The sequence below is a fragment of the Chrysochloris asiatica genome, unplaced genomic scaffold, assembly GCF_000296735.1.
Source record: "Chrysochloris asiatica unplaced genomic scaffold, ChrAsi1.0 scaffold00175, whole genome shotgun sequence".
NCBI lineage: Eukaryota > Metazoa > Chordata > Mammalia > Afrosoricida > Chrysochloridae > Chrysochloris > Chrysochloris asiatica.
In genome coordinates, this window is record NW_006408693.1 from 2,166,847 (window position 1) to 2,189,650 (window position 22,804).

Genomic DNA, 22,804 nt, shown 5'->3' on the forward strand with positions numbered 1-22,804 from the left:
AGAAAAAAAAAAAAAAAAATGTTTATAGTACCCAGGAGGAAAGAAAGCAATGATGGTCATTTTTCCTTCTCATCTTACAAAGAATGACATAATAGAAGCACTTTTATAAGAATGAGATGATTTTCTGGACGCCGATGTAGTGATCAAGTTCATCACCCAGATTTATTTCTGATTCACTCACAGGCAAAGAGATTTGGATGTCTCCAGGCTGGCTTCAGGCAGATATAAACCAGTTTCAGATGTAGAACAAATAATGTCATTCTTCTTCCCTAATAAAGCCCCAGGTTTAAATAACCCGGGCAAAGGCTAACTCCCTAAGAAAAGAATGCGAGGTTATTGATGCAATAGTTTAGGTCTCAGAGATTCTTAAGTACTTATGTTTCAAATTACTGGAGAACTCCTGCTTGAAAATAAGAAAAACAGCAAGTAGCAGGAAGATTACTCATATCTGCCAATATTACCCTTTGTTTCTCCTGCCCCAGCTCAAGGTGACACTTCACTACTTTAAGACTCAGTGTATATATAGCACACACGTATTTTAATCCTTGTTTGCTTTACTAAGACACTCCTAAATTAACTGCACTTACATGCTCTTTTTTTTCATTCTTTAACATAACTTTTGCATATGATTGAGGTTAACAAACACAGATAATACACATGATGAAAACCATGTTAATAAAATCTCATACCTGTCTTCAATGCACTTGAAATTTATTGACAAAAAATTATAATTACAATGTCTTGTAAAATTTGATTTTATTGTTGTTGTTAGGTGCCACTGTGTAGGTTCAAATTCACAGTGACATTATGCACAAGAAAATGAAATAACGCCCGGTCCTGTGATGTCCTCATAATCACTGTTATATTTGAGGCCACTGCTGCTGTCCCTGTGCCAATCCATCTCGTTGAGGGTCTTCCTCTTTTTCACTGAGCCTACAACTCAACAAGCATAATGTCATTCTCCAGGGATTTGTTACTCCTGATAATATAGCTTAAGTATGAGAGACGAAATCTTGCCTTCCGTGCATCTAAGGAACATTCTGGCTGTATTTTTTTCCAACACAGACTAGTTTGTTCTTCTGGCAGTTCATGGTAGTTTTAATATTCTTCTCCAACACCATATCTCAAATTAATCTATGGTCTTCCTTATTCATTGGTTAATTTTCACATGCATATGAGGCTACCGACAAATCCAAAGCATGGGTTAGGCACACATTAGTACTCAAACTGGTATCTTTGGTCTTGAACATTTTAAAGAGGTCTTGGACATTAGATTTTCCTAATGTAATACATACTTTGATTTCTTGACTACTGCTTTCATGAGTGTTGATGGTGGATCCAAACAAAATGAAGTGTTTGGCAAACTTAATCTTTTCTCCATTTATCATGATGGTATTTTTTTGGTCCAGTTGGGACCATTTTTGCTTTCTTTACACTGAGCACAACATATACTGAAGGCTGTGATCTTTGAATTTCATTAGTAAGTATTTCAAGTCCTCTTTGCTTTCAGCAAGAAATATTATAACATCTGCATATCACAGTTTGTTAATGAGTCTTCCTCCATTCCTGGTGCCAAGTTAGTCTTCATATAATTCGGCTTTTCAGATTACATATGCTCAGTATACAGACTGAATATGTATGGTAAAATAACACAACCCTTGTGCACACTTTTCTTGATTTTAAACCATTCAGTGTCTCCTTGTTTTGTTCAAAAGACTGCTTCTTGGTCAATGTAGTTTCTTCATGAGCACAGTTAAGTGTTACAGAATACTCATTCTCCAAATGTTGTTCAATTTTAGTTGCATGTGATATTAATATTATTGTTCTATGATTTCTGCATTCCATTGGGCCACAGTTGGTATAGGCAAAAATACTGATCTCTTCCCATCAGTTGACCAAGTAGCTGTCTTCCAAAATTTTTGGCACAGATGAGTGAGTGCCTCCAGTGCTGCATCAGTTTGTTGAATTTCAATTTATATTCCATAATTCCTGATTTTTTGTTTTTCTCAATGCCTTCAGTGTACCTTGGACTTTTAGCTCCAGTACCACTGACTCTTGATCATATGTTATCTCTTGAAATGGTAGGATATTGTCCATTTCTTCTTGATACAGTGACACTGTGTTTGTCTTCCATCTTCTTTTAATGATTTCTGCGTATCTAAAATTTGATTAGGTACACAGAATACAAATAAATCATATTCCCTCAAAAGTAAAGATGTTAAATATGTATGTCCTTGATTTAATCTGTGTTTTAAAATGCGATTTCATAGAATTATGCTTTAAGATAAGAATATATTAAGTAAACAATTAAATTTCATGATTCCAGATCAGTATCCTATTTTCATTTTATTCATATTACTCTCAAGTGTTATGTATGTATTCTACCTATTTCAGCAATTATCATCCTGTTTTGTAATTATCTTTTCTTATAAACACATCTTTTAAGAATACCTTTAAATAACTATGCTATTGTGAGGTGCCATGGAGTCATCTCCAACTCTATGCACAAGGGAAAGAAACACTGTCTGGTTTCTTTCAAAAATTGTCAGGTTTGAACTCATTGTTGCAGTCATGTGTCAATCAGTATCATTGGTGTTCTTCCTCTTTTTTGATTACATTCTACTTTAACAGGCATGAAGTCCTTTTACAGGGACTGATTCCTCCTGATAGTATGTCCAAAGTATGTGAGATATAGTCTTGCCATCCTTGCTTCTAAGGAGCAATCTGGTTATACTACTTCCAAGACAGATTTGATTGATTTGTTGAAAGTCCGTGGCACTTTTAATATTCTTCACCAACACCATAATGCAAATACATTAATTCTTCAACATTTTCTTATTCATTGTCTGGTTTTCACATGCATAGCAGGTAACTGAAAATATCACTGTTTGAGTTGGGTGCATCATAATCCTCAAAATGACATCTTGCTCTTTAACATTTTTCAAGAGGTCTTTTGTATCAAATTTGCCTAACACAGTAAGTGTTTTGATTTCTTGACTGCTGATTCCAAAAGCGATTGTGGTTCCAAGTGAAGTGAAATCCTTGACAACTTCAATGGTTTCTCCAGTATCATGATGTTGTTTATTGGACCATCTTTGAGGATTTTGGTTTTCTCTACATTGAGATGTAATTCATACAGAATGCAGTATTATTTGATCTTAATTAGCAAGTACTTCAAGTCCTCTTAACGTTCAGCATGGAAGGTTGTATCATCTGCATATCAGGTTGTTAATAAGCCTTTTCCCAGTCCTGATGCTGCATTCTTCTTCATATAGTCTGGCTTCTCAGATTATTTGCTCAGAATACAAAATGAAAAAGTATGAAGAAAAGATACACCCATGATGGCACACCTTTCCTGATTTTAAATCATGCAGTGTCCCCTTGTTTTGTTTGAACGGCTGTCTCATAGTCGTTGCTCAAGTTCCTCAAGAGCAAAATTATGTGTTCTGGAATTCCCGTTATTCGTAATGTTACTCATGTTGTTGTTAGCTGTCATTGAGTCAGTTCTGCCTCATAGCAACCCTGTATATGGTTTCTGACAATTGGTTGGTTGGTTTGAAAGTCAACCTTGCGATTAATAGTCCAGAGATGAACCTACAGCGCCATAAAGTTTGCTATAATTCCACACTGTCAAACTCATTTGCATTGTTAATAAAACTCAAGTAGACATCTTTCTGGTATTGTCTGCTTTCAGCCAAATTTGGTAATAGCAAGGATAGCCCTTGTTCTATGTCTTCTGAATCCTGCTTCAATTTCTGGCAACTTTCAGTTGAAATGTTGCTGCAACCATTTTTAATTATCTTCAGCAAAAATTTTACTTGAGTGTTACATTAACAATATTGGTAATAATTTCTGAATTCTGTTGGGTCACCTTTCTTTGTAATGGGAAGAGATGCAGCCAGGTAGCTAACTGCTTCCAGTAATGCATCAATGTGTTGAAACACTGTTATTTGCAAATATTCATGAGGTTTTTATGGGTAATCTTTCAGAAGTGGACTATTTCTTCATTCTAACTGTCCTTAGTCTACAAGCTCCTCTGAAACCTACCCACCATGGGTGACCCTGCTGGTATTTGAAACAGCAATGGCATAGCTTCCAGCATCACAGCAACACACAAGCCACCATAGTATGACAGATGTGTGGGGCATAACAATTATACAGCACTGAAATTCACTGACAAAAGCATTAAAAATTTTAATTTGGGAACAGGAAGATTTTCTACTTTAAATAGATACTGTTGTTTTTTGTTAAGTGCCTTTGAGTCAGTTCCAACTCATACTGATCTTATGTACTACAGAATGCCATATGGTCTTTTGCTGTCCTCACAATTGTTATTATCTTTGAATCCATTTTTTGTTTTTCATTGACCTCCACTCTACCAACCATGATGTGCCTCTCCAGAGACTGATCCCTTCTGACAGCTTGTCCAAAGTATCAGAGCCCAAGTCTCTCCATCTCTAACTGTACTTCTTCCAACACAGATTTACTTGTTCTTCTGAAAGTCTGTGATACTTTCAATATTCTTCTCCAACACCATAGTTCAAATGTATGTATTCTTCTAAGATCTTCTTTATTCATTGTCCAATTTTCACATGTATACGAGGTTAATCAAAATATCATGCTTTGGGTCAGGCTCACCTTAGTTCTCAAATTGACATGTTTAACATTTTAAAAATATCTATTGAAGAAAATTAGTCTAATAGAATATGTCCTTTGATATCTTGGCTGCTGATTCCAGGAGTGCCAATTGTGAATCCAAGCAAAATTGAGTCTTTGACAATTTCCATCTTTTTTGTTTACCATGATGTGTTTTATTGTTCCAGTTGTAAGGATTTGGGTTTTCTTTTTACAATTGCAAAGATACTGTTGTTATTAAGTGCCATTCAGTTGGTTCCAACCCATAACAACCATGGGGTTTCCAAAGAGCATAGAGTTTCCAAGAAGCAACTGGTAAGCTTAAACCACCGGCCTTGCAGTTCAAACTGACTTTGCAGTCCAGCTCATTAACCCCCAGTGCCACAGAAGGACTCTAAAAATACTATAGATGCATGAAAAAAGTGAAAGGAAAGTTTGAATAAATGAAAAACTGAGTACATACAGTTAATGAAAAACATGATTTTTTTTAAAGTTCATTTTTTTCAAATTGATTCATTGATGTTAACTCAGTTTCATTTGTACTGAAAACACTACCACTGATCTAACAACAACAAAAAAAGATGCTAAAGTTTATCTGGTAGTGGTGGTGGTGATGTGCTGTGGAGTCAGGTCTGACTCCTAGGAACGCTGCAGAGGGCTTCCAAAGCTGTAATTTTTTATGAGCGCAAAAAGCTTCATCTTTCTCCTACGGAATGGCTGGTAGTTTGAAACTGCTGACCTTGAGGTTAGCAGCTCGACTCGTAACCACTATGCTATTATCTGGTAGTAATAACAGGAATGCCAAACTCGTAATCACTATGCTATTATCTGGTAGTAATAAGTAATGAATGAGGAGTTGGTCTACTAAATATTAAAATACAACAGCATAGCAGTTTCAGAAGTGTACTGGTATAAGAACAACAACAACAAAAGAATACCAATGGAACAAAATCAAAACCTTAGAAATAAACTGAAATTTATGTTAAGTTCTTCCTATAGATAATAAATGTGGCATTAAATATTGGGAAAGGAAATTGGCTTTCAAGAAAGTAATTTTGGGACAGTTGATTAAATGTTTGGAAAGAATAAATTTAGATACCTCACATCAATTATGCGGTAAATATTTTAAATATGGACTAAGTAGCTAATTTTAATAATGAAACTGTATAATTACAAGATACTGTATGTTCCTGTAGAATCTTAACGTGATGCTGTAGGATAAACATTGGGCAGCTAACACTGCAAGCTCAGTGGTTCAAACTACTAGCCACTCCTCGGAAATTCTATACAGGGTCACTATGAGTCCTTGTGTGGCACTGGCTGTGAGATAAAGCACTAGACCGTAATGTTGGTGTGAATCTCAGGGTCAGTGGTTGAAATTCACCAGCTGCTCCTCAGAAACCCTATATAGAGTTGCCATGAGTTGGAACTAACTTGATGGCACTTAACAACAATAAATGAGTTGAACCAGATTCAGCATCACTTATTAATAACATGGGTCTTTGTATTTTATCAAGTAATTTTTTGTGTATAGATGACAGTGATAAGACTACAAGGTAAGGTCAAATTTATTTGATTACATAAAAATTAAATATTCAGAAATGGGAACTACATTTCTATCATGGATGAAAGAAAATACATTTTATTTAAACATCTTTTATATATCATGAGTGAAAAATAAATCTCTGAAATAAAACAGATAAAAATCATGAAACTACTATCCACAAATGAAAAGTACACATGGGTAAAATTTGTGAAAATATGTCCATGAGCATTTTTCTCCTTTCAAACAGACAATTTTTAAAAATGTTAGTCTTACTAGATGATAGCTTAGAAAGGTTTTTCTTCTTATGTTCTTTTAGTGGGAGTGAAGTGTTGGTAGTGTGGGTGGGCAGGCAAATTCTTTTAATCTTTATTTTAGAAAAGAAAAACTCATAAACTTGTTATAGTTGTTAGATGCCTATTTTGGGGGTCTCTTTTATTTACTTTCTATTATTTTCCTCAGGTTTATCTTATCCTTGTAAACACAAATTAATACACATACTCTTCAGTTGCCCAGTTTAGTTCTGATTGCTGGTGTTACTGTAAAGTGCCATCAAGTTGGTTCCAACACATAGTTATCCTGTATAGGGTTTCTGAGGAGCAGGTGGTGAGCCCACCTTGTGGATCAAAGTGACTTTGCAGTTCAGTACATTAACCCATAGCATCACGTTCAAAAACCAACCGGAGTCACCAGCAAGTCAATTCCATCTTCTAGCTATTCCGACAGGATACAATGGCACTGACCCTTTGTGTTTCCAAAGCTGTAAATCTTTAAGGAAGCCAACTGCAACACATTCCTCCTACAGCGGAGCTAGAAAATTCAAACTTCTCAGTAGTCAAATGCTTAATCACTGTGCCATCAGAGTTCCTTAGAGAGCAGGAGACGTATCAACATTAGAAAGGATACTCTCTGACCCACAGACTTTTAAACATTTTAAGTTCTTCCATTGGACTGTGAGGATTGCAAGCCCAAATGAAATATAATTAAAATTGTAAATTAAGGAATGTTATTAAAAAGTTCAATATGTAGTTCTTCATCAAATTCTATAGCATCAGACTTCATGGGAGTCCTTGCAGGTTGTAAGAATGGTTTTTGCAAAGAAATTAAATACAGGGTGAAATAATTGAATGCATACCTTTTAAAATAAAAACAGCAGTCTTCAAGAAATAAATTAAATGTTACTGAAAGTTTAAAAGGTCACTAAATGTAGTGTGATGTTTTATACAATAAACACATGATGTGGTCTCAAAATTAAACTTGAAAAAATTTCTGTGTTTCTTTATTTGTAAATTGCTGATCTTCAAGTTCTCCAGACAAATCAATTACCTTTATATTTTCAAGGATATAAATCACAGAAAATAATCCATCAATAAATGCTGAAGTCAATCTTATTAAATTACTAAATTTTCTAGAAAAGAAACTGTGCATATATGATGTGCATAATGTATGTGTCTCCACAAAAAATAATGTAATATAGTAAAATCAGGAAAATTATAATGTAACAAATAAAACACCTTAATAAGATTCAAATCATTACAGAACACTTGAAAGAAGCACACAAATCGGTACTGAAATGTTAAAACAACTACAACAAACAGCAGCTTTATTGCACATGGGTAAAAGACAATATTGTAGCTGACAAAAAGTATTAATGAGCAAAATGGTGTGAAATAAAATAGAAAGGGACTGTCAAATAATGTCAGAATAGTATAATAGAAACATTTTCAATTTAATGTACTTTAATAAATATGTATCATATGATTTCTGAATCAAGCACTATGTCTCTATAATATGCACTGAATAATGTATACTATAAAATCCTATGCTAGTATAAATGATTACTAAGTCCTAACAAAAAGGAGTTCTGGTAGCGTAGTGGTTACGAATCAGGCTGCGAACCTTAAGGTCAGCAGTTCGAAACTACCAGCCGCTCCGCGGGAGAAAGATGAGGCTTTCTACTCCCGTAAGGATTTACACCCTCGGAAACCCTGTTCAGGGTTGCTATGGGTCGGAACCGACTCGATGGCACTTAACAACAACAACAAAGTCCTACCAAATTTTAAAACTACTCCATGCTTAATGAACGCTTGAGATTCTACAAAGCCCACGAAATCTCATGCCCATAAGTAACAATGTGGTGAAAAAGAACTTGCTTTCTGTAACAAAATTTCTCATGTTCTATTTTCATTACTTACTGAATTTGAACATGAATAATTATTGATAAAACAAACTAAATAAAACCATTTTTTGAAGTTATCCCTTTCATGACCCACGGAACACATTTCAGCCATCAATATTTTCATCATCTCAAGTTTTGAGGGGAAGCTGCTTTCCCAGTTGTAATATGTACTATCACCAGACAGAAATCTGTATAATTGTGTAAACCTGAATAGCTTTCATCCCACCAACCTCACTACTAGAATCCACTTGGGATATATGAGGGGGCTTCAAAAAGGTTATGGAAAATGGAATTTAAAACAATGGAATTTTTACTATGAAGTCTTTGAAGTTTCTTTGTATGTTTGGAAAATCTGGATTCTCTCTCAAAAAAAAAAAATCCTCTTGATTTCAGCATTACTGAAAACATAATTTCAATAAAAAATTCAAAGCAGAAAATAATTCTGTCACAAAAGGGTTAAATGAGATTTTTATGTAGAAAGCCACCTTGCCCTAACTCATTAAGAAAGACAGTCATAAAAACACACAAATCAAAGTACTTACAATTAGTAATAGAGCTGATTTCAAACGTACTTTATGCTACTGACCTATTTAAATGTATCTAGAACTTGCTTCCTTGGTACTGATCCTCAAGATCATATCCTTCACAGATTTTCTTCTTTCATATAACTATATCTGCTTCATCTAAATGTCATCAAATTTGCATCTTTTAGGGATGAAATATTATCAATCCAGTTAATGAATTTCCTCAAGCATAAAAAACCCTCAAATTTCCAAGTACAACCACACTTGCCATGAAGTATGTACTACTGTGCAAAATATTCACTCCATGACAGCTGTCCAGTAGAAGTTTAAATATATATATTTTTCCTTACTCATTTCTACTGTAATTGAAGACTAGAGTTTTTGTTTTTACACAGAAACATAAAAACTATTTAGGAATTAGAGAATAAGCAAACAATTATTAAGTATTAATTTTAGTATATTCATTTCTTTGAAATTCAATGTAAAAATACATTTTTAATTAAACTTTAGTCTTTTCCTCTACCACTAAACTGTCAGTAGTATGAATTAATGCAACAAGTAGGCTTGTGTGGTTTTTATAAACAATGAAATATAATCAGCTGTGTGATATCATATTTCAAGGAAAGCAAGTGATATGGAAACCTAAGCATGATCCTTCAACAACCATCCGATTGGTATTAAAGTGTTCCAACTCCCCATAAGGACTGTATATCTTGTGACTCTGGGTTTAGTTGAAACTTTAAACAAAATATATTACCTATCTAAGGCAATTGAACTAGATCCTGGCCTTTGTAGTGTATAGAGCTCTGCCTAACAAATTAATGCCCGTAACTGTAGTACATAATGTACAATTGACAGCAAGACTCAGTGATGGAAAGGAAAGAAACCAACCAACTACAGTTTTACAATAAGAATTAAATTTGGGGGAGAAATTTATTTAATTTTTTATTGAAGTCTTTGTGATATATAAGTTCATCAAAATTCCTCTATCTTGTGGGCAATATTTTACAAAATGAAATTCTAAAATTTTAATTGATGCTTCACTTTTTTGGGTTGGTATATACCTGGTACTAGACCTCTGGTCTTGTCTTTATAATGATGAAACAATGAAAACTAAATCAATAGATTTAAATTGGAAATTAGAATTTATAGTTTGCTTTTGAGACTAGAGATTAGATAGATTAAACACTACTAAAGTGTTGATACTTCTAAGTACTCCTAAGACTTGAGAAATGTGAAGTTCAAATCTCATAGTTAAAAAAAACATTCATCTCCCAATCACAGTCAGCATGCTGAATGTCTCAAGAAATTTACTTAAGAACAATTCATAGAAGAAAACATTAAACATGCAAACCAACATGTTGAAAATGAACTCTGAATATTCCTATTTAAGTATAATCTAGGATAAAGTGAGGTAAACACACGCACATATGTATGTATGTATATATGCATGTATATATTTACACACACACACACACTCACACACATATTAACACAAACCAATGCACCTACTTCTCACTTATTGTCTATCACACACACACACACACACTCACACACATATTAACACAAACCAATACACCTACTTCTCACTTATTGTCTATCTCATAATTCAACACTTAGTTTATGACAACTTGAAAAAAATTCTCAAGTGGTGTCTCCAATGGTCTGAGTCTCATTAGTTGGCCAGGCCTAGGCCACTTTCTGTGTACCATGCTAAATGATATACAAGAATCCCCAGCAATGACTGGGCAACATGAGGGACAGGATAATGTGAGGTTGTTGGGGGCAGGAGAAGATCGGGCAAGTCCTAAAATTGCCAAAGAGGTCAGATGGGGAAGGTGGGAATGGGTGAGGGTAGATGGCTGCATAGGGCTGGGGGATGATGTGGATGAAGAATCTGCAACATCCCCATTTAGGATGGGCAATAGTAGCACAGGTAGAGACAAGCGGATCCCTGCCCCAGACAAGAAATGGGAGGAAGAGAGCAACACCTAACCACTAAGCCTACTATCACAAGCCTACGGGCTCTGCAGCAGATAGAAAGGTATAGTGGAGAGGAAAGCTCATTGTGCCACATGCATCCCCAAATACACTGCTGCAACACAGTAGGTATTGAGCGACAGGAGGGCATCAGTGTGGGAAATGAGCTGCTGTCCCCAATTCTCGAATAATGAAGATTTTGCAATAACGACCTGGTTTTTGGACTAACCATGTTGATAAGTGAGGAGTGGGTTGTTGTTGTTAAGTGCCGTTGAGTCGGTTCCGACCCATAGCGACCCTGTACAGGGTTTCCGAGGGTGTAAATCTTTACGGGAGTAGAAAGCCTGATCTTTCTCCCATGGAGCAGCTGGCAGTTTCGAACCGCTGACCTTAAGGTTCGCAGCCCAATTCGTAACCACTACGCTACCAGAGAGGAATGGGTATAATAGTACAAATATAAATTATTCAGCTGAAACATAAACCATACAGAAGGCTGAGACAAAAATGATCTTTTCTTCTACTCATTCAAAAGTACTGCACTCAGGACATAGTATAGACCTTTCAATTACTTTAAAATGGTTGTACAAGTGCTACTTTTAGCATTTTGTTTTATGGAAATGCATTTGACATTTGATGTATCAAATCTTCTTATCTGAAATATGAGGGGGCAAGTAAAAAAAATTGCTACTGGAGTACTTACTAGTTCATACATGCACATTTTTATTCCAAACAAAATGTGTTTAAACATGTCTCTGTGATCAGTTTATGGCTGGAGATAAGTTCTCTCAATAATACACCTGTCTTAGTCTCATTAGAGTGCCTTCAGAAAAACAAAACAAAACAAAAGGTTCAATCAAACTAGTAGCTTCTGAGGGGATATGCGGTATACTTAAATTCAGGGGACAACTCAGAATTATGGTGACTCATTCTAGAGACTTCTGGGATCTCAAACTACTAAGCTGGCTACATTTTCTCAAAGGACACAGAATGATCAAAGGGGCTAATTATGAAGAAGTACTAAGAAAATTAAGTGTGGCATTCTTTTTAAAGGTCAGGAAAGCAAAACCAAGGAATTTTTCTCCATAGTGACAATGCACTTGTCTCATTCTTTGATGGTAAGAAGTGCTGTCCTAGGAGAATTTCATTAGGAAACCTTACCCTATCTACCTACAGCCCAAATCTTGCTCCATCAGATTACTGTGGGGTTGTTTTGCAAAGAACACTGAAAAGGAACACAATGTGTGTACCTTGAGGATGCCAAAACTGCCATTTTGATGTGGTATAAATCTAAGAGGACAGAGTTATTTGAGGAAGAGTTAGATAGATAGAAACCTCTGCATCAGAAGTGTATAGACTCAGACAAAGGATGTATCAAGAAACAGTATCTCACATTTTGGTAAACAATTTGTACGATTTTGCAGCACAAGTTTTACTTACTATTGTAACTGTAAAGAAGCTAAAGACAAGTGAACACTTAGGATACTTAACTTTTATTCAGTAAGTTTTTTTCTCAAGCATACTGCTATCTAAAATTTTGATAATATTTTTATATCAAAAATTTCTCAGATACATTCATACTGTTTCCTATTACTTGGTTCTCTACCAGTTCACCATTACTAGCCCATTCAATTTAGGAAAATCTATCCTAATTAAACTGTAATTTCACAAAACTGAAAATTCAATCAAACCAATCCTCTTCTTTTAACTGGAAAAAAATAGAAGAAAACACTATTTTCATTTTAACCTACACAAGAAAAAGGGTTATTTGCTGCACATTGGTAAAGTAAAGTGCATTTTCTAATACAGAATTGGGTTTTTATAATTAGCCAGTAATATACAATGTGCTAGACTGCAAAGTTGTTGAATCAAAAGGTCAGTGGTCCAAGCTTACCAGTCACTCCTAGAAAACCCTATACAGGGTCGCTACGGTTGGAACCAACTCAACGGTACTTAACAACAACATATAAATATAAGGCATACAATTGAGAGGACATCCTCTTATACACATATAAAAATGCATTAAGTTTAAATTACATTGTATCAGATCAGGGAATAAATGCATTACACAGGGTATGGCAATAATAAATAGTGCTTTTCTTTTAACAGAATACCTGTGGAGGAAATAAAGTGCACTTGATGTAAAAATAAAATAAATATAACATAATAATCAGAGGAGAAGCTAAAAAATATGATCAAAAGATACACGAAGTAACAAAGAACAATTCTCATTATCATCAATTCCCTGGAAAACAATTTAATCTATTACTAAATAAACATGTTTTATATCATTTTCTTTTTCTTCAGAAGACCAAAAAACATGATCTTAATGCCAATGGTAGTACCAGTATCATATACTAATTAAAATTTTTTGTTTTTATTGTCACTGTTGGTTTGGTTTTTGGTCCAGGCAACACAGAACAAAAGATCCCAATTTTAGAGTAATACTTTTTTTTCCATTTTATATACAGATACTTGCACATCCAGGAAAGGCAATAAAAGGTTCTGGACTAATTGTGAAAATTCCTGGAAATTTATTTGAAAGAATGAACAATATCTATTATTTATATTCTTATCAACATCACACGTGTGCCTTTTTTTGTCTATACAGAGATAAAGCTGTGACTACGGACTGTAATGACAAGACAGTAGTCTAAGATTCTCTCTGATACACTGTGCCCCTGTGTTCTCAAGATGAATTTCAAGGATGAAAATGACACAAATTAAACCCAACAATTACTTTGCATTAACAAATTCAAGTAATTTCATTTAAAATAGTAAATAAGCTTTAAATGAACTTTGGGACTGGAAGGGCTTAAACTGATAAAAATAATTTGAATTTACCGCTTAATTCAGTTTTCCATAATTAATTGGGATTAATAGAAAGCAATTCTAAGTAGAGATAATGAATGAAATTAGTGCTTATAGAGAAAGAAGAGGCAAAATTGAGGTGTTTACACACCAGGAAAGGTGTGTCATACATTCACCATACTTATTCAATCTCTATGCTGTGTAAATGATGCAAGAAACTGGAATATATGAAGAAGGAAATATTATGATTGGGAAAAGGCTAATTAACAACCAATGATATGCAAACAGAAAAACCTTGCTTGCTGAAAGTAAACAGGATTTACAATATCTGCCAATGAATAAAGATCAAAGACTATGGCCTGCAGTATAGACTGCACTCAACATAAACAAACCAAAAATCTTGACAACTGGACCAATATAGCAACACCATGATAAACAGGATAAACATTGCAGTTGCCAAGGAATTCATTTTACTTGGATCCACAATCAATGTTTATGGCAGCAGCAGTCAAGAAATGATGTGTTGCAATGAGCAAATCTCCTGCAAATAAAGCTAAGACATCACCTTGATGACCAAAAGACTAAAGTATATCTGACCTAAGGCAAGGTATTTTCAATTGCCCCATATACATACAAATGCTAGACACAGAATAAAGAAAACCAAAGAGGAATTGACACATTGGAATTATGGTTTTGCCAAAGAATATATTGTGGACTTCCAGAAGAATGAGTTACTAAAATTTGTACAGTTAGAATGCTACTTAGAAGCAAAGATGAAGGAACAATCCCTGAAAAAGGACATCATGCTTGGAAAAGTAAAGGGTCAGGAAAAGAGAGGAAGATGCTCAATGAGACGGACTGACAAACGGACAGCAACAATGGCCTCACTCACAACGATGATTTTAAGAATGGCACAGGACTAGGCAGTGTTTAATACTGTTGTACGTTTCGTTCTGTTGTCGCCATGAGTCAGAACCTACTCAGTGCTACCAGGAGACCAACAGCAGACATTTTCCTACAAATATAATACATCAGCAGACATTTTCCTACAAATGTAAATACATGTAATTACATATTTTATTCTTTTTAATAAAAGTCAACAGGCTTTTGCCATGCATTTTATTCCTAGCTGATGATAAATGTATTAAGAAAAGCTATTTTTCACATTATAAAAAATGTGCCAGGTTCAATAACAGAAGAACTAAATAGGAAAAAACACTTAGCTTTAAGTCAGGAAAATGCGTTTCTGGTTCTGAGAAAAACTGTATAGGTCTGAATACAGCAATTCAAATTAATTTTCTACCTTATAAAATAGAAGAGATTTTATGTTAGGAGGATTTTAAAGAAAGAAGAAGAGATGGAAGATTCCTATGCTTCTATCAGGTATCTAAAATAAATATAAAATAGGAAACATGGTATGGGGTTAAGAATAATTTAATAAATCTAGTGTGAAAATATGTCATGACAGGAAAAGGAGATGAAACTATAACTTTAACATGACATTTTTCCTTTACAGGGAGTCCTCAGCTAATGGAATCAATTTAAGTGGGCATTAACTATGTATTTTGTTGTAGTTTTGAAGGAAGACAAGGGAAATGGGTCCAGGGAGAAAAATACGGCAATTACAGACAAGCACAGTTAAATGGAATAATGGTTGAATATCAGTAACTGCAAAGTCATAACTATAGGACATTCCTGTTTTTGAAGAAACCATGCTTATACTGATAAATACAAGCAGATCTGGTAAAAAATATAATCACCAACTCATGGAGCTTAGGGACTCACAAAAACGTTGATTAAAATGTCAGCTAACATTATAAAACACTTAGTTTGGGCATTTAGTCTTATATCTACTTTTCGTTCTCTCCATCAATTCTTAAAATGACTTAATGAAGTAGACACTATAGGCATCTTATAGATGGGGACACTGAGGTTTAGTTAAGAAACTTAACCAAACTCGCTTAGCTAATAAGCACCAAAGCCATGAAATCACTTGTATGACTTTAGGGACTACACTATACTAACATTCCATTTAATCCAAACTGCTCTTCCTCAAGGGAACTGAGGCCTGCAGAATAAAGGCCACTTGTCCAAACTTGCAATCCTGACTAGGAGCAATTTCTAGAATTATTCTGTGACTTGGTACCTTAATAATTCATATAGTCTCATATTTAATTATAACAACAAGGTAAGTAAAAGTGTAACTTTGGCTTATAAAAATTATTAAATATATATTTAATACTATTTGTGCACACTTATGATTCAACAATTCTGGATAGTATGTTATTCCTCAATTACTGCCACTCAGCAATCCAGGTTCTTTGAAATCAAAGAAAATACACCTAACTCTTGACTTGTTGTCATAGTCATGTCCAAAAGAGAAAGTTGTTAATATAAGTATCAGAAAATGGCAGGAATTTAATACATCAACACTGAAGATCCTGTGAGGCTGAGTGATGGAGAATGAACAAATCGGGTCACAAGATGGAGGATGACTGCATTTAGAGATAACTGCAAAAATTACATCATTACGTAACTGCCAAACCACAGAGAATCATGGCCTCGCCAAGGTGACATCACAGCCAGCATTACTCTCATCTCACTTTTCAACCACTGCTACTGCCAAACATCCATCATTAGTGTGCAAAATAATCAGCAGATTTTTCACTATTGTTTTAAATGTGAAGTGTCAGATAATTAAGTGTAGAGTAGGGATAATGAGAATATATTCTAAAATAATTTTAAGTTTTACTGACACCATAAAAATTAATTTAGCAGTCTAGAGCTCTGGTAGCGTAGTGGTTACGAATCGGGCTGTGAACCGCAAGGTCAGCAGTTCGAAACTACCAGCTGTTGCGTGGGAGAAAGATGAGGCTTTCTGCTCCCGTGAAGATTTACAGTCTCGGAAACCCTATACAGGGTCGCTATGAGTCGGAACCGACTCCACGGCACACAACAACAACAGAGTAAAATATGGAAATGATATAGTGTCAATTAAATTAATAAAAATTATAAATTAATCAAAGTATACAAATAATAAATTTATGATTATTTGGTGACCTTGATAAATCAACCGGTATTAGAGCAAATGGGAATATAATATATTTTTCATAAAACATTCAATAATTGAAGAAAAATGAAAATGCAAAGAACCACAATGTTTTTGTAGTTGGTTTTTTGTTATACCAATTGCAGTGATCTTAGCTATTAAACTAATGATCATATACAAAGTATATTTTTCCTACATATTTATTTTTCATAACCTCTAAATCAAAGGAAAAGAGAACAAGAGAAAAAAACAAAGATTTTTGGGATATATAAACACAACTGGATGGTGGTGGGGGGAGCGGTTGTGAAGGGGTAAATGAATGAGAGACATGAGAAAAATGAACACTTACAGGCTAAATCTAGCCAGACATTACAATCCATCACTGATCCCTAAAGGGCACTAATAAAATGTAAATGTACAAATCAGAAAACACATTCAAGACTGTTGATAAACTTGATAGGATAAGCAGCACATGCTGACAGTCTAATGAAACTGATGAACTGATCGGGCAGCTGATCTCCTGGGCCATTTTTTTCCTTGTCAAATGGAGGCTAATCAAAATGTATTAGGAGTTAAAAGCAAAACTCAGGGGATTTCACCCATTTGATTGGAGGTGCATTCACTTTCTGAGAAAATTAGTTTCATGAACAAATGAAAATATAAAACCTAGTCACCTGACATAAAAAGTCAGCCACCATATTTATGGAGAGATGGTAAATTTTAAATTATATTAGGATCCTTCCTCTCAAACTGTTAAGAGTGCTTTTCAGAATCTGGGCATAGCAACTGCCTCCTTCTATAATGCAAAATAAGACACTGGACTCAGCACAAAGCCCCAAGGACACACTTAGCTTTGTTGCCTGTGTGTGCTCTGCATCTGGAAAACCATATAAGAGAGAGATCCCAAGGTGCCAGTTGCATTTTCCATCAAATTAATTTACTTCAAATAATTGAATGAATTTTCTGAAATCATTAACTATAGTGAACGCCATCATTCCCATTAACAATGAAAAGGCTATGTGTAGTCTGTTGTTAAGGATTTCAGGGTTCTTTTCCAATTTAAAGAAAGATGTCTTATTTGACAATTGAGGATAATTGAGAATAAGGCCATCTCAAGCGTTAGCTTAGTGTTAAGAATAAAATGTAGATCCCAAACCATTATTTCTCTTTAGGCAAAACAAGAGAATGAGATTCTCTTAGTAGTTATTTTGATATTAAAAAAAGAAAAGCTAATTCAGTTTCTAAATCTATATATTCTAGGCACACACTTTATGAACCTGTACATTTATCTGAATGATAAAATGCTGGCTAGTAGAAGGTATTGTTTTAATTAAATAAGGGCAATGTTATATTTAACAAGACTAGTTTTAAGTTTTAGATATTAGACCAAATAAAAAAGAAACAACAACTAATAAAAAAAACAAAAAAATGAAAAAACTTGGTGTCTTCTTCAATGTGAACATGAAAGCACTCCAGGATCATACAGGATAATGACAGGTAGGACTCCCAAAGGTATGAAATGGATTGCCTCATTTTATGTATCAACTCTTTCTAAATATTCAGTCATGCAGGAAAAAAAAAAAGGGGAAATGTGTCTTTGGTAGACACATATTTTCTATTTTGGGAGGATATGAGATTTTTCCTATGTGCTTTTAAGTCATAAAAAGCCACTATCAAATTTCCCAAATGACAGAATACAAAAAGAATAAAATAATCAAAAAGGATCACATAGCCTAATCTCATTTTATTAATGCACGAGGACATCCTAGAAATATTAAGTAACATAACCAGGTTTAAGAAAATGTAAAAGCTGTGTTTGTAGTTGGTGCTTTAGGGACAAAGAAACACTGATGTGAAGATAAAAGATCAGCCCCTTCACTGCTCCCATTTAGCTTAAAACAGCAACATAACCAATCACATCAGGCCATCTTAAATTTAGGAAATGTTCCCAGTAGTCAAAAGATCACTAAGTGATGTTCATTTTGACCCACCATCAAACAGTTGTAGGTAACAATTTACTATAAGGAATTTATGGATCAACCACAATTGACAAGTAGTGATTTTATTAGAAAATCTAGTTTTCAAAGTCTTGTACCTAGAAAAATTCATGCCCTAGATGTATATATTTCGTAATAAGAATATTAAGGTAATCATTCAAAGTGGTGGTGGTGATTACGTGCTGTGGAGTCGGTTCCGACTCATAGCGACCCTGTACAGGGTTTCCGAGGCTATAAATCTTTACAGGAGCAGAAAGCCTCATCTTTCTCCCACGGAACAGCTGGTAGTTTCGAACTGCTGACCTTGAGGTTAGCAGTCCAATTCGTAACCACTACGCTATCAGAGTTGTAGTAGTGCATTTACAGTTTTCATAGCATTATTTTTCTTTAAAAATAGTCACTTCAATAAATCTAAAGATCCATAGCTTGATCTATAAAGACTGCATATCTTGGCTAAGTTAGTCTCATTTTTTTATAAGCACCAAAAATCATGAATCTTGAGAACTTCCACAGCAAGATGATGGAGTAGACAGACACACTGAGCAGACCGTCTGTAACACAGACATGGGAAACCAAGTGAAACGGATACAGAAGTTGATCCTGGAGCCTTAGGCTTCAGAGGATAGGGCAGAGAGGCGGGCTATGTACTGACTGGAAGAGGATGCTGAACAGGAGTGGTGAGAGACAAGAAAAACAGGCAGGCGGCTGGCCTTCAGCTAGAATGGAGTAGCATGGCCATCCAGAGCTTTCAGATTTTCCAAGTGGCTGCCAATACAGACATCTGGAGGTACAGGATGCTGCTAGAGGCTGAAGGCAACAGTGGTACAGTTCTCCTTTGTTCCCTTGCCCTCCTGGTAGCCAAGGGGTGTGGTCAGCCCTACCATTATTAATAGAGCAACTAACTAATGGCATCCCCTCTTGCACAGACTCAGCTCTGCCTGTGGTCTGATACCCAGAATAGTGTCCCTGCTTCTGGAGGCTGGTGAACCTGCCCAGAATAACACTACACAAACAGTAAATCGGGACACAGGGCGTGAGTGCCTGAGAACACACCAAAATACAATCATCAATTAAATACAATGTCTAGGGGAAAAAGACAACTTAAGTTTACATGAAGAAACAAGATAGAGTACTTCGAACATGTAACATGAATACTGAACTCGAAAATATAATACCAGATTTGGTATCAAAATTAATTGATGAGGAATTTAAGAGAGTGCCATTTAAGTACTTTCAACAGACTGAGAGAAAGATCGATGAAAGTAAGGCAAATACCAAAAAAAAAAAAATGTAAGAAGAATTCAGAAAAAACACTACAAGAATGATCTGACAAAATAAAAGAAATATTGCAAACCATTCAAAAACAATTTAAAAGCAAGAAGAGAAATAACTAAGGCTTTAGAAAATAGATAGTACACTGGAAAGGCAAATTAAAATTGAATCCATGGGAGGCTGAATTAGAGCTTGAAGACAAATATCACAATACTCATCTTTGAGAGGAATAATCAGAAAAAAATAATAAACACCAAAGAAAGCCTAAGATTTATGTGGAATACTAGCAAGATGAATAACTTACATGTGATTGGAGTCACAGAACAGGAAGAGACCAATAAAACCATACAGAAAACTGTCCAAAAGTTGTTGGAAGAAAATTTCCCTAATATCATGAAAGACAAGAAGAAAGCCATTCAAGAAATTAGAACAACTCTAAACAAAACAGATCCCAAAAGACAATCACCAAAGCATAGTCAAACTTTTCAAAATCAAAGGCAAGCAACGGATCTGAGAGAAGCTCGTGGAAAACTGAAGAGTTACATGCACAGAAGAATTAATAAGATTAAACTATGATTGCTCACAGAAACCATGCAAACAAGGAAGATAATGGGATGCCATATATAAAACTCAGAAAGAAAGAAAAAAAAAACGCCAACCAAGAATAATATACCCAGCAAAACCTTTCATTAAATAAAACAATTAGAACATTGCCAGATAAACAGGAATTAAAGGAATTTGCAAAAACCAGACCAATCTTACATATAGTATTAAAGGGATTTCTTTGTATAGAGAGCTAACAGCATACAGCAACCTGAGACTAACATATATTTTGTGTAATATATAACAATATTACCGAAAACTCAACCCAGATATGGAAATTAAATCTATAAGACTGAAAATAGGGAACCAGAGTCTAAGAAGTTTACAACTACAACAACAAAAATTTAACGTATAAAGAAGGAACAATGTACTTAAAGAACTTAAAAATGGAGTGGAAATCATGTAGATTTCAAGAAAAAAAATACAATAAACCTAACTGCAAACTTAACATTAGATGAAGCCACACTACTAGCCCAAGTCCATTCCAACACCTACCCTAACACTAACCCTAATCCTAACCATACCCTAACACTAAAAGAAGCCCTAGTTCTAATTCTAACTCATTACTCCTACCTGCCCAATCCATTCTCCCCCTAAAAATAATCATAAATCTCTACACCTGAGCATTTTTCCTTTTAAGCACCTTCTCATCAAAAACTTTCATGAATCTGACAAATTCATTTAAATAAATGTGTTGCTTTTGTTTTGTTTCAATTCTAAACATACTTGGAAATTTATACATATGTGCAAGATACTATTTTTGAAAATTTGGCATTTAGATAATGCTTGATACACAAATGGATTTGTCAGCCCCTTGACACAACTCTGGGGTATACCAGGAGGCCTTAGTCAACGCCTGTGGAATCACTAAGTTGATGTAATTGCTCTTGTCAGAACAGGTGTGTTTTCCTAGTACTTAAATATGAGGCCCAACTGTAAATAACATTTCCTGTGAGAATAAATGATAGATAACGTTTTAAAAATAGTTCCACTTAATATAAGCACGGGTTTTAATTTCTCCACAGATCTCTGAAATAATAACTAAAATATCAATTCTTAACTTACCCATCATGTTGTACAAGCTCTGTGGGGCAAACTGTCTTGGCATCTTCTGAATTGCTTCCTTATAAACAGTAAGGGCATCCTAATTGAAGAAACGACAACAAAAAAGAAATTACCACTAAGGTATGGGACATTTCAGGACAAAGATAAGACTCTCTGCAAATAGTTACAGCCTTGGAAATCCTACACAGGTCACTAGGAGTCTGAAATAACTCAACAGCATTTAACAACAACAATGACACAGGATATTTATTGAAAATAAGATAATAACATGTTTCCAAAATCAGAATCTTCTATTGTTATTTCTAAATAGCTCACTAGTAGAAAACATTGAGCTGTTCTTTGATATTATACTATCTCAACTTCATGAATGAAAATAGTTTGTACAGTTAAGAGAAAAATGACAAAATCTAATGTTGATAAAACTCTTGATTTAATATAAATTTTCTAGTTTACATAGATTACGTAATCAGTAAACTTGAAATATGCACATTTGGAGGTCAACCAAAAGTCATCTAAATTTCATAATTACTTGTTAAATCTGGTGACAAAAAGAATTTAAATAAAAAATTAAAAACTAAACAAAGATCCAAGTTAGTAAAATATGATAAAATTATTAAATGTGATTATTTAAAAAGTTTTATCACCATTCTTATATGGCATCCTTTAATAGATTACACAGTGAGATAGGTATTTGAGAGAGAGGGAAGAAAAAGGAAGCAAATGGGGAAAACTAATGCATGCAGGCGTGCTCGTGAAAGACAGAGATGAGGCTGAGTCATTTCCTAACATCCTATACATTTTATAATCATCACTTTTCTTTTGTTCCCATTTTAAAAAAATCAAAATAAAATGAATTTTCATTGCATTCTAGTTTTTTTTTTTTTTAGTTTTTTTTTTTATCAGAAAGATGTACTTTATTGACTATGCAAAGGTTTCCGACTGTGTGGACCATTACAACTTATGAATAACATTGGGAATAATGAATATCCCAGGACCTCAATGTAAAGAAAACAAAAATATCCACAATTGGAACAATAAATGGATAAATGGAGAAAAGGCAGATGTTGTCATAACTTTATTTTCCTTGGGTCCACAATCAGAACTCATGGAAGCAGCAGTCAAGAAATCAAATGACGGTATTGCACAATC

At 34.5% G+C, this 22,804-nt stretch overlaps 1 protein-coding gene across 2 annotated transcripts in view; it reads right to left on the reverse strand.

The window, feature by feature from the left end:
• The window catches only part of TMTC2 (transmembrane and tetratricopeptide repeat containing 2), a 684,646-nt gene that overhangs the window by 257,736 nt on the left and 404,106 nt on the right, over positions 1 to 22,804 (reverse strand). For both annotated transcript variants that reach the window (XM_006871819.1, XM_006871820.1), the window contains one exon: positions 21,656 to 21,734. In XM_006871819.1, coding sequence (XP_006871881.1) covers positions 21,656 to 21,734 — 79 coding nt within the window. The remainder of the gene's footprint in view (positions 1 to 21,655; positions 21,735 to 22,804) is intronic.